The sequence below is a fragment of the Dipteris shenzhenensis genome, chromosome 1 (genome assembly GCF_047967505.1).
Source record: "Dipteris shenzhenensis isolate YYH24624 ecotype China chromosome 1, Dip_SZ_1.0, whole genome shotgun sequence".
Taxonomy (NCBI): domain Eukaryota; kingdom Viridiplantae; phylum Streptophyta; class Polypodiopsida; order Gleicheniales; family Dipteridaceae; genus Dipteris; species Dipteris shenzhenensis.
The window spans coordinates 72,390,204-72,402,887 of NC_141596.1; the positions used below are offsets into that span (position 1 = coordinate 72,390,204).

At 44.3% G+C, this 12,684-nt stretch overlaps 1 protein-coding gene across 1 annotated transcript in view; it reads right to left on the minus strand.

Moving 5' to 3' along the window:
- Nucleotides 1–2,993: 2,993 nt before the first annotated feature.
- LOC147906341 (Pyridoxal phosphate (PLP)-dependent transferases superfamily protein) overlaps nt 2,994–12,684 on the minus strand; it is a 40,685-nt gene continuing 30,994 nt past the window's right edge. The window contains exons 8-9 of the mRNA XM_087378177.1: nt 11,576–11,684; nt 2,994–4,297 (exon numbers count right to left, since the gene is read on the minus strand). Of these exons, the coding sequence (XP_087234303.1) occupies nt 3,845–4,297; nt 11,576–11,684 (562 nt within the window). The 3' untranslated portion in view covers nt 2,994–3,844. The remainder of the gene's footprint in view (nt 4,298–11,575; nt 11,685–12,684) is intronic.

The window sequence follows — 12,684 nt, forward strand, 5'->3', positions numbered from 1 at the left end:
TAGAGGGCTTGGATCGAGACAAAGTAAAAAGCAAAAATGTAGCTCTTAGAACTGTGTAGCCTTCCATGCTATGGCTAAATGAAGCATTGGCTTCTTCCTCTCTCTCTCTCTCTATGTGTTTCCCCCCTCCATGGCTAGATGCTGTGACTAGCATGTCTGGTCCACCTGCACGTTGTGCCAGAGGTTGTCCTACAGAATTTGGTTCAGGCGCTCAGCCTGTCCATCGGTCTCCGAATGGTAGATGTTGCTAAATGTTAGCTGAGTGCATACCATGGAGAAAACAGTCCGCCAAAAGGGTACCACAAACCCTCCATCCAGATCAAAAACTCGCGAGGTAAGCCATGATAAAGCCATGATATTTGATAACATTTAAAAAAAAAACAGACGGGCTATGAAATGGGCATTGATCGACTACTATTCCGAGTAAGCAGGTGTTGGTAGCCAGGACATGCACTCTTCGTTGCTTAAACGGATCAATCCATCCTAAACCTCCGTGCACTTGACGCGCCGCTGGAATTGAGAAGGGCTTGTGCTAGTTCATCCTCAATATATACCCTATAGGAAGGTTGCATTTTGCAAAAGCCGATTGGTTGAAAGGAGGGGGCAATGGCTCAACACTGCCTCCTTGCTTAGTCACGAAGGAAGAAGTCGTGACATAATTTGTAAAAATGCCAAAGTGGCCACCCGTGAGTTAGTGCTTTCAAGTGTGCACACTATGCAGTACCAAAGCTGTCATCTCCGTCTCATGAAAACATACCATTTATTGCAAAATTGCGCTTTGATAAAACTTATTCTCATGAAAGATCTCAAGTCCTTTTAGGAGGGAGGTCTTCTACCACATCCCCATCGGCTCTGATCTAGTACCCAAACGTGAACCCATGCATAAGCTGATCTAACGATTCCCTCATGTTATGCAAGGAGTGCCAATTTTTAACATTAAACTTAACCGTTTTCCTTCACAAACAAGACCGGGGCATTGTATAGGGACTTGGGAGGGCTGAATCAACCCTTCATCAAGTAACTCCACGAGATGCCTTTTCAACTTTGGATTTTCTTCCCGTGTCAAGCCTATAGGTGCCTTCTGCCGTCGGGTACACCTCAATGCAATGATCAATGCCAGGCAACTCTTGTGACTCAATAATCACTAACAAGCTTTCCACCTCAGCTGGCTGTGTGGACTACCTCACAGCTCTCTTTCATCATCACTAGGCATACTGCTTGTGCCTTTGCGGGGTACTGTCTTGAGCTAACCTTCTGACAACGGCTGAGGTATAGAGGTTATAGGGATCTGCTTGGATGCTATCTTTCCTCGTGGAAAAAAACAAGCCAATGCATTATTTGCACGCAACCAATCTGCCCAAGTTTGACGTTGAAGTCATCAACCCAACCATACCATCTATCGAGGGAGCCACAAACCCTTGAGCTGTCTTGCAAGGACACTATGCCGGAGACCATGTGGGACTCCAGAGGGCGACTAGTGAATCGCTCGACAGCCCTTGCCAACAAGGCTCATCACATCCCTCCCTTCTTTCTCTTTAGTGCTTTCCTTTGACACATACTCATACGTAGGCATTAAACTTATCTCAACAATAGAATATTTGTATTATTTCAGCAAAGGGCGGTGCAGCCGATACGTATGCCACCTTGTTCACTATGCTGCCAACTTCCTAAACATCAAGGGAGAGTTTTAGCATTCACTTTGAAAATGTGTTACCCCTCTAATGGTTTCGAATGATCCTAATTAGTTGGACACATAGAGATGTACACAAGAAAGAGGTATATTATAGGGGACTTTGAATACAGCTTATACAGTACCCACTAACCTTTTCTAAATAGATGGACAAAATTCACCCAAGCTAGATTTAAGTCATCATATAGCAAGGCAGATCTAAAATCTGACAATATAATTCAGTTTTGGTGTACATGATAATGTACATATACAAGAGGCAGATTGCCAAGTAGAGAAGAATGAAGTATACTAAAGACGGTGAAGTCTTGTGGCACATGTTTGCGCCCAATGAGAATTCATTCATTCATCATACGTCTTGTAGGTTTTGCTCAATCAGTCGACAAACTACCTTCTGGTATTTTCTTGCCAAATACCCTTTTAACGAGAGTTGATTGATGAAACATGTCTGACAAAGTACTCTCTGGAGTGTTTTCTTTTGAGCCCACCTTAAATCCTACATCTATTGTATGTGCAATGGCCAGTACATGTTTGCCTACTTCCATGTGTACATAATGCAATCTTCAGATGCTTTCAGAAGCAATGCTAAGAGCTTATTTTGCATAGGTCTCTAGCACACAACCTGATTGGTACGACAGATGAAGAAGGAACTCATTCTATCATGTAATTAATAAAATGCACAGCATCAACAACTACTTCATGGGCCAATCAAAACAAAACATTCGCACTAAGCATCACATCTTGATTAACAATCACCAAGCCGATAGAATCACATCAAGACAGCATTAAAAGGCTGCATTGTGACATAATATTAACAAAGAGGTTTGGTACGTATTGGAGCAACTTTGGCACGCCTAATTCTCTCTTCAAATTCAGGAAGATGAGGCGATATCCACATCCTTTCCCCTCTCGTCAAGGTACATCTTCAAGGCTTACAACTCACATGGCTTATTTTGGCAGTACTCTTAGTTCATGTCCCTCTTTATAGGCCCAGGACCTCATCTATATATTATCAAACAGCAAGACATCTTCAGTTTTTCCGTCTGTGACATTTATTTTAGCTTTGTTAATGCATAGACAAACTGCTATTACTTACTTTTCTGTGACAGAGAGGCCTAGAAGATATAGGTTTCCACCTTCTTTTGTCTTACATTCATCATTCACACGTTGCTGAATAGATCTTTAGATCTTGCCGTGAAAATAGCATATGATTCCAGGCCTGTAAATATAACCACCATTACTTTATGAAGCTAAAAAATGATTTGAAACTGTACAACCTTGGAGAAAACGAATTTCTTTGCAATATAATCCATCAATGAAGTAAGACAATGCATGTCTTCTCATCAAATGTTATCAGAATAAGCACATCCTTTTGTGGAACAATGTCCACACATTTCTGAACACCTTTAAAAAACAAGATTCCATCCACAATAGAAAGTGCAAAGGTTCCCCAGTAGGGACTACTAACCAGTAAAAGATGAATTCACCTATCAATGATATATAAAATACGATTCCGTTTGCAGGCCTATGTCCTGCATTCTTTATACAGTGGTGTCACTGTAGTTTCAAAAATAAATAAATGGTGGCATTGAAATCCTTTATGGCAACTAAAAATGGTTAGTGCCTGAGACAATGATATATCAGGCATCATCTCCAGTATGAGTATGTCGTTCATAGGAAGAAAAGGTCACAGTGGGTTCTAGAGCATGGCACCCCTCTATATGGCATTCTCTTCTCCTCTGTTGCAAACTGCATATGTACACCACATAGATTCCACGGGGGATGGATATGCATGGCCAATACATGTGTCAAGAAAGGAACAAAATGTGTGTGAATGGATCACCACTGAGAATGTCGATGTACAGAGCATTTGGAGATTAGAATCAGGTTCGTTACCCACTGCGCCAATATCCACTATTTCATAATAAAGGATCTGTTCATAAAGAACCCTTTGCTCCGATGTGAATTATGTGTCCAAAACAGACCATTGAAGTCCCCATGGTGATGGGTGAAACAATGAAATAGCAATACATCTTGATATAGATAGTTTAGTACCTATAAAAAGTATCAGAGCACCTTCACAAAAAATCTTGAAATGCTGAACCAAACTGGTCCGTACTTTTCAGGACCAGTAATAATGGCAATAGCAACAATTAGTTACGGAGCTAATCCTCTCTTCACAAGCTCTTCCAAACCCTTCCTGAGCCTTTCTGCTGCTAACCTGCAGGCAACCTCAGGTAAGCCACCAAAAGAAACCCGAATATGCCCTGGTCCACCACTAGCACTGCCAGGGATTACCATCACCCCATGCTTCTTAGCAAGCCATTGAACCACAGCAACATCGTCTTTTGCAAGGTTTGGCAACTTTGCCCAGAGATAAATTGCACCTTCACCACCTTTCACTGCCTCTTCTCCTAAAGGCGATAACGCATCCCTAACAATATTAATGTTTTTTGAGAGTCCTTGCACCCTCTCACGCACCCATTCTGGGCCTACTTCCAGACAGAATAGAGCCAGTTTTTGTCCAATAATGGACGGACAGATTGGAATGTTGTCTTGAATTTTGAGCAGCTGAGCAGCAAGACCGTCAACTCCTGATGGGTATGCAATCTGCAAAATGTTAAAACTTTAATGAATTTGTCACATTTAATCACTGGACACCAAAATTTAGATTCCAGAGGACGTTGTCTGCACCATCCCTTTATAGACCACCAAGATTAACCAGAGAGAAAGAGAGAGAGAGAGAGAGAGAGAGAGAGAGATGCATCTGTCACAGATTCAAGCAAGATAGTGGACTTAAAAACCCCCAATAATACTTCAAAATACAAAGATCATTACAGCGGAAAAGGGCAAAATCTAACAATAGATAATGAAAATTTCGAGATAGATAGTTACGCAGGGTGGAAAATTGCCTATGTGCAGAACTGAGTGGCAATACAAAAAAGTTATAAGGCAAATAGAAACTTTTGTTCTCAACTAACCCAGGTATATATAAATCTTAATTTGGTCAATGCAGGTTTCTATTGGCCAAGTCAAGACTGCCAATTCATGGGGCCGCAATGTCATCTCAGGAAAAACAGATTGATGCTTCCAACGTTTTCTAATTAGCAGATTTGCGTCCTCGTCACAAAGACCACACCTTACCAGTCATCTTAACAACCTGTTCATCAATTATTAACGGGATCTTGTCTACTTGTGCCATATTCAAAGTTCATAATGGCATCATCGTCACCGTCGCCCTCACTCGTTCCCCTTACCCTAAGCACAACAGCCAGACCATGACAGCAAAAGCAGCGCAGATGCGCAGTTCTGCAACCCCACTTCACTCAAAACCTTCGTTGTCCCCTCAAGCCATCCAACATATGTTTATAGGGTTACGATCTCAACTTTAGGTTGGTAAAGTTGCCATGTGGTGAGCCGGGAGGCTAACTTGTGGGTCGACGTAGCGACTTTGTACTGTACAGTCCGGCCTAGTAGTACCTTAGCTTCGCACCCAAGACCTAGTATGGCACCCGCAATCTCAGCAGCTCTTCCCGCACAGCATATTCTCGACTCTGGAACTCTGCCGAAATCCCAGCTGTCTATTGGTGATGCCTCTGATTTTCTAAGCACACTGTCTGATGACCATATTCTGAACCACATTGTCTGATGACCATATTCTGGACTTTCTGATGACCATATTGTTTTCATGGCTTTCTGAACTTTCCTGGTTATCTTAGAAAGCTCCCACGATGTTTACTTGATCACCATAGTATTCTCTATTTTTCTAGATCTTTATCTGCCTCACCATTAGATTAATTTGGAAGAAAAGACGGAAATTTTTCCAAAGCACATAACTACCAAGAAGACACACACCCACCAGTTGCAGGCATTTGCATTCTACCATGATTCTCAAAGTGAAGACTTGCTCTGATGCCATTGACAGGACTCCTTCTTTGAGCCACCTTCCAAGATCATCTTCACTGAAATCTGCACAACTTTTAGCACACCTCTTCTTTGAAAAAAAAAAAACTATTAGCACACCTCGGAGCATTGGAGGGCCGAGGTCACAAGATAGACACATGGTTTTATCCTACATCGATAGACCTCTGCGTCCCATACCACAGAAGCCCCATCCACTAGGAATGCTTTGATCTAGCTTGCTAGACACTGCCATGCCTCTAGCAAGATCCACTATCCAGGTATTGATCATGGTCCCCATACTAAGCCCATGTTGACAAGACCCTTTCTGAGTTTAAAAAGCAGGGAGGGAAAATACAAGAAGAATGGAGGAAAGAAAAGGCCAAGAAAGAGGATTGGGAACAAGAAAAAACAGAATGGATTAATGAGAAGGTAAAGCTCCAAGACAAGATGCATTCACTAGGTGTTGAATTACAGCAAATGAAGGATATGCAAATGCCTTCAGAGGGGAGTTGTAAAGCCATGGAAATACTCAGAACAGAGAATGCAGCTCTCAAAAAAGAGATGGCGGCCATGCAGGCCACGATGATTGGGAAACATGCTGAGATCACACAACAACTCAATAAAGGGAAAGAAGAAATGCTTGAATGGACAGCAGTGGTTAAAAAGGGATCAATTGCACCCAAGAAGGAGTTTATCTCTGAGACTCTAGAGGAAGAGAAAAGGAGATCCAGCAAGGTCTTGAATGTGCTTGTAAGGGGCTTGACGGTGGGAGATACCCCAATGGCAGATGCCCAAGTTTTGTTCACTAAAATGGGAGTTAATCTCACATGTGAGACAGCCTGGAGAGTAGGTAAAGCTGAAACACCAATGAGACCCTTAGTACTGAAATTCCGGAATGCCATGGATAGGTCCACCATTATGAGCATGAGAGCAGCATTGAAAGGGACCAGGATATATTTGGATGATGATCTAACCCTCCTACAGCAGGAGCACAGAAGGGAGGGAATGGTACGGGTAATGGCAGCAAGGGAGGCAGGAAAATGGGCTGTATATAGAGATGGCAAAGTCATTATCCGCGAGAGACCAGACAGGGAAGAGAAGGAAGATGGGGAGTTATGACGGTGTTGGACCAATGGGATGAATGCACATAATGAACTCAAGATGGCAGTATGGAACTGCAATGGCACACTCCAGAGTGACCCAGGAGGATTCTCGGAGACATACATTGGGAGAGACATGATCTTTTACACCGAGACACATGAGAGTCCAGAGAGAGGACTGCCCACTGTGGCAGGATATACATGGGAGTCAGCCCACCGGAAGGAAATGAGGGGAGATAGTGGAGTACGTGGCTCCGGAGGAGTGGCCATCCCCTTCAGATCACATTTGAGACCCCTCATTTCAGTGGTTCGAAGAGAGGAACACGCGCAACATATGTGGGTCCGTGTCTAGATACCTGATGCCCGACCAATCTACATGGCAGTGTGCTACTTTCCCCTAGATACATCACCTTATGCACACGCAGTCACTGCGAAGGGACACAGCCCATATGAGACGATACATGATGATCTCATTGAGTTCTCCAAACTAGGAGACAGCCTCCTTCTTGGTGACTTCAATGCACGCACAGGTGACAGGCAAGTGGGCTTACATCAGACTCTCTCATAGTACCAGAACTAGACACTGCAAAGCTTAGGACAGTGAGACACTCAGCAGATGCACCACACGTGACGGGATACCGCCGGCATCTACTTGACCTAGGGGCTATCCATGACCTAATCATATATAATGGCCTACAGAGATGGCCATTATCTGGTGGGTTCACTTGTTTCCCGCATGGTGGAGGTACTAGTACAGTGGATTACCTACTCGGTCCCTTATCCTTCACCTCACGGGTACACGACTTCGTTGTGCCTCCTCCCCCGCTAGGTGCTGACCACTCATACCTATCCTTCAATATCTCCACCACTACGCCAGTCACATGGAGAGCCCCCCCCACTCCTACTTGTGTATGGGTCCACTTTGACCAGACCCTTGATCCCGTTTACGTGAGCCATTTGGCACAGGAGCTCCTAGGCTTACTACTTAGGGACGAGGTACACCTCACCCATGCATCAGACACCCGTGTCACAGTCGTCACAGACGCAGCTATCAGATCTTTCCCTACGACTTGGCATGGGCGCATTTCAGTGGGAAAGATGCCTCGGAACTCTTGGTATGATGATGAGTGCAGAGAGATGAGAGCTCACCTCACACGTGAGCAAGCCCTTGGCCACTTGACACCACCTGAGGCATAGAGGATCTCACGACGGCTGACACGCCGCAAGCGGCGGGCTTTCCTCACCCATAGGATGGACGAGGTGATTAGTTCGTTCAGAGGAGGGGATCCTACTATCGGATGGGAGCTCCTATCGGAGAGGAAGCCGCCTATCCCCATCACAGACCCGGGTGTTTGGCAATGCTATCTCTATGATGTTCCGATGCAAGCACCACCTGATATGTCCGCTATGCCCAAACCCGCCACTTGTCACTTGTTCATTGCACAGAATGTGCGGGCGGCACTCCGTCGGCTACATAACCGGAGAGCACAGGATCATAAGGGGCTATGGATGGAGCATTTCGCACACGGGCACAAGGTTTCGGCCCCGATCCTAGCACAGATGTTCAACCATGCCATATGCCACGACTTTCCACCCTCTTGAAGCACTACCACCATCGTCCCAATACACAAGGCAGGTGACCCCATGGACACTGGGAACTACGGCACTCTCATGATTGGCCACACTCTAGCCAAGATCTATGGATCTGTACTAGAGAGAGAGATCATCAGTCACACAGAGGCACATGGGCAGCATGCTCTAGGACAAGCAGGATTTCGGAGACAGCATTCCACCCTAGACCACATCTTCACATTGAGGGCAATCATTGAGGCGGCAAGGTCGAGGCGTCAGAAAGTCTATGCCTACTTTGTAGACTTTCGGAAGGCTTTCGATATTGTCCCACGATCCCGCATGATCAGGAGACTCCAGGAGATGCAGATCCCAGAGGTTCTGATTTGGGGGGTGATGAGCCTATATGAGTCCGTCAGGGGACGAGTTCATGCCCTAGGAGGCCTATCATGATGGGTGGAGAGCACGATTGGGGTGAAACAGGGATGCCCCCTCTCACCGACTCTCTTCGGCCTCTACATTGATGAGATCACATCCTTCATAGACTGCTTGGGAGGCGAGGGGGGCACCGCTGGCTGATTTGTTGGTACCGATACTACTATATGCAGATGACATAGTCCTCCTATCGTCCTCAGCAAAGGGATTACAGAGACATCTGGAGGCCCTCGAGGAGTTCTGCACAGAGAGAGAGGTGACAGTTAACCTTGGGAAGACCAAGGTTATGATCTTCAACACCTCATACCCAATGCTCCATCGACATAGCTTCACTTACCGAGGTCAGCCAGTAGAGATTGTGCAGTCCTACACATACTTGGCTTTGGCCCGGCTAGAGTGACAGTGTTTCCAAGCGCACTTCCAAGACCCACCGACGAAGTGCTGGCTTTTTGACACCCTAGTCAGACCAACTGCCATGTATGCAGCACCGTTGTGGGGGTGTGATATTTCAGCAGCGGAGTGGAACAGAGTTGAGCGGCTACAGATAATCATGGGATCCACTATGATTCGTAGTAATCCCTCAGTCCCCCATCAAATAGTACAGGCAGAGTTTGCTATAACCCCTCTTCAGATCGATGCCACCTTTCATTCAGACAGTGACCTTCCTCCATAGAGTCTAGGACCTACCTTGTGAGAGGCTACCGAGACTAGCATTGGAATCCTCTATCCGACTCGCAGAGAGTGGGTTTGATACAGCATGGTATGCACACGTCTCTGCTTGGTTTGCCAATCATGGCATTTAGATGGACAGGCTCCCCCCTTTTTAGTACAGAGTGGAAGAGATTTGAGTGGCTACAGATAATCATGGGATCCAGGATGATTCGTAGTAAGCCCTCAGTCCCCCATCAGATAGTATAGGCAGAGTTTGCTATGACCCCTCTTCAAATCGATGCCACCTTTCAGACAGTGACCTTCCTCCATAGAGTCTGGGACCTACCTTGTGAGAGGCTACCGACACTGGCATATATATATATATATAGCCACACTCTACTGCTATACCTAGCGTACACACTCTATTCGGTCTTAGACCTCTATCTAGATATAACACTCTAGTTAGGATTATCCTTCCTAACCCACCTACTCTTCCCCCTAGGGTCTTTCCTGACCCACTTGTGAGTCACCAGCTAACCTGTGTTAGCTAGGGATGTAACACTTAGCTCATGATCATAAATCCCAACAGCTGTACCTTTGCAAGATCGGTGGTAACAGCATTGGGACCCATGCCTAGTCCTGGGAATTTTACCGTACAGCCCCATTGCACCCACATCCTGACAAAAGTTGTAACAAATCTCCATCTCGATAAATCCTGTTCCTCGAGATTGTGGCCTTCTCCATGGTCATGGCAGCACATTTTGCCCCTTCTAGTCACTGTGAATTCCCACACCTCAAGCGAAACATGGACTGCAATTCAAGCTCGAAGCCAACTCATCATGGCATTCCATACCTCATGCCACGATGTACCTTTCCTTCTCTATTTAGGCTATTTCTATATTTGCTGTCATATACATAAAACCCCAACAAATGAATACCCCTCAATGAAGGCATGGACTAATACCATAATTTCCTAGAACCTTCTGTATCTCATGGCATTCCAAGAGATCCCCAGGAACCTCCATTTACCAAATTCCGCGTTCAAATTGCTCACCCAGTCCACCCAATATCTTTTGATCCAAGAAGATTTTGCATCACGTGTCATGGCTCGGATCTCTATCACATCCTTTATTTGCTTCAGGAGGTGCCACATTTGCACTATTATCTCCGAGCATTGCGTGTGATTTTTCAAGAGACAAAGCATTACCATGACCTCCCTCTAGAGTCTGGTGTCCACATTTTGGGAAGTGGCAGCCCCAGCCAGGCCGACGTGATCCTATCAAGAGGCAATAATCCCACACATTCACAAAGGCCCATCTTTCTTTCAATCAACCAAGACAATTGACCTCCTCCAACAACTCTTCCACTTGCGTGAAGCTTCTTTCCCCAACTTGATAGGGTTGGCCATTAATTGCAACACTTCAAGGAATAAGGTTGATTTTGTGAGCTTCCAGGTGTCCGAGTTGCAATTTGGAACCTTTTGAGAAAAGCAGGCGGCAAAAAAGTCATGGTCTCTGTTGGCTAGTTTGGATATGAGTCAAAATTGAAATGATAGATCCAAATGCACCATACATGGTCTTCCATAGAGGTAGACTACATAGGCCTTTTGCTTGTGGCATGAACAGGTCCAATTCAGACTCCTCTAGCAGCCTGAGATTATGTGCATTCGTACAAAGGTAGTTCAGTATGGGAGATCATCACAGCACCATTGTTTTGTAAGCATAGTGTGGGATGTGAACAAGCAATAAGGAGAAGCAACCTTGGGAGATCATTGTGGAACCATTATTTTGTAAGCATAGTGTGTGAGATGCTAACATGGGAATAAGAACAATCCTCTCTTCTCATGTGTTTGGGTCAATTTAGGCTTCTACCATGCATACTCTTCGAATCTAATTGACAAGATGAACTTCTTCCAGAGCAGCCCAGCAAAATTGTGATTCCAAATTCCCTATTCTCTTCAACCAATACATTTTATGGACAACAAGCCACCTCCTTGCCTTTAGATTAATATCAGAGAGGAGAAGAAAAAAGCCTTAATCTTCCACTCAATTAGGACAAGCATCACTGATTTTGGAAGGCCAGAAGCATCAATAGATGCAGCATGCAACTTGTCAATCCACGGAACAAACACAGATTATAGTAGGTCAACATGATATTCTTCATGACTCAACTGACAACAAAATTCATATATCACTTTATACAGCCTCAAGAGCGAGTTGAAGGAGCTCACATATCCGATCCTCCAGCCCATCATGCCATATGTTTTGGAAAAAGAGAACACGTTCACAATGTGATCTCCTTCGATGCAAAAATGTTTCAGTCCCTTGTACATGAAATACCTGAACATGTTTGATGATGCTTACAGACTCGCCAGATGACAGCATAAAAATTACTTTCAAAAAAGCATGTGACACAAATGGAAACTGTAAAGATGCATAATTCTACTACAGCGTCTTACAACAAGCTTTCAGTTTGTTGACATCAATAGATTCTCTAGTATTGGATCAGTTAAAAACAATATCAGCATGCAACATTTATATCCCCTCCCCTCAAGGTAGCATGTTCAAGAGAAAAGCAAACACTACATACCCCATGACCAACCTATGAACCGAAGGGACAGTAACATTACAGTACAAACTACAGATTGCAGACTCTTGCTGTTTTTAAGCCGCTCAAGCTTGGATCGAGTTCATTTTGTATTAGCATACACTCTAGCTTACACGAGATTGAGATATATCTTGCTGGATTCTTTAATTTCTAAAACTAAAAGTAGACCTCGCTTCAGCGCATGCTCAAAATAAGCAAATCATATAATCATTTGAAAAAACCAGATCATATGACACTTTTCTTAGTGAGACCTTGAGAGAGAGAAATATATAGGAGAGATGTATGATGCAATGAGGTAAATGCTCTCCTTAAAGTGTTCACAACCTTAATCGCATGGTTCAAGTTTCAACTACTGAAACAGGCATCAAAAGCAAGATCTAACTTCAGAAATCGTTTAGATAAGGATCCATACATTTGGAGACATTTTTCCCAACTTGAAGTTTTGCACATTTTAAGACCCGAACGGGATAAAAATACTTATTTTGAAGGTTTCCTAAGCCACATATCATCTAGTAAATCATGAATGAAGTTTTGGCATGTATGCGCTCCCAAGGATGGGCATGGGGGAGGGACCAAGGGGATATCCTTTTTGGGCACATGTTTTGATGTTCATAGTTACCCATGCAAAAGTTCAAGCCTCCAAAGGTTTGGACGTAACTATGCACATAACACATTTTCTAGTTTCATACAACAGCTCTCGACGATATTAAATTTCACATGATTTTTTAAACA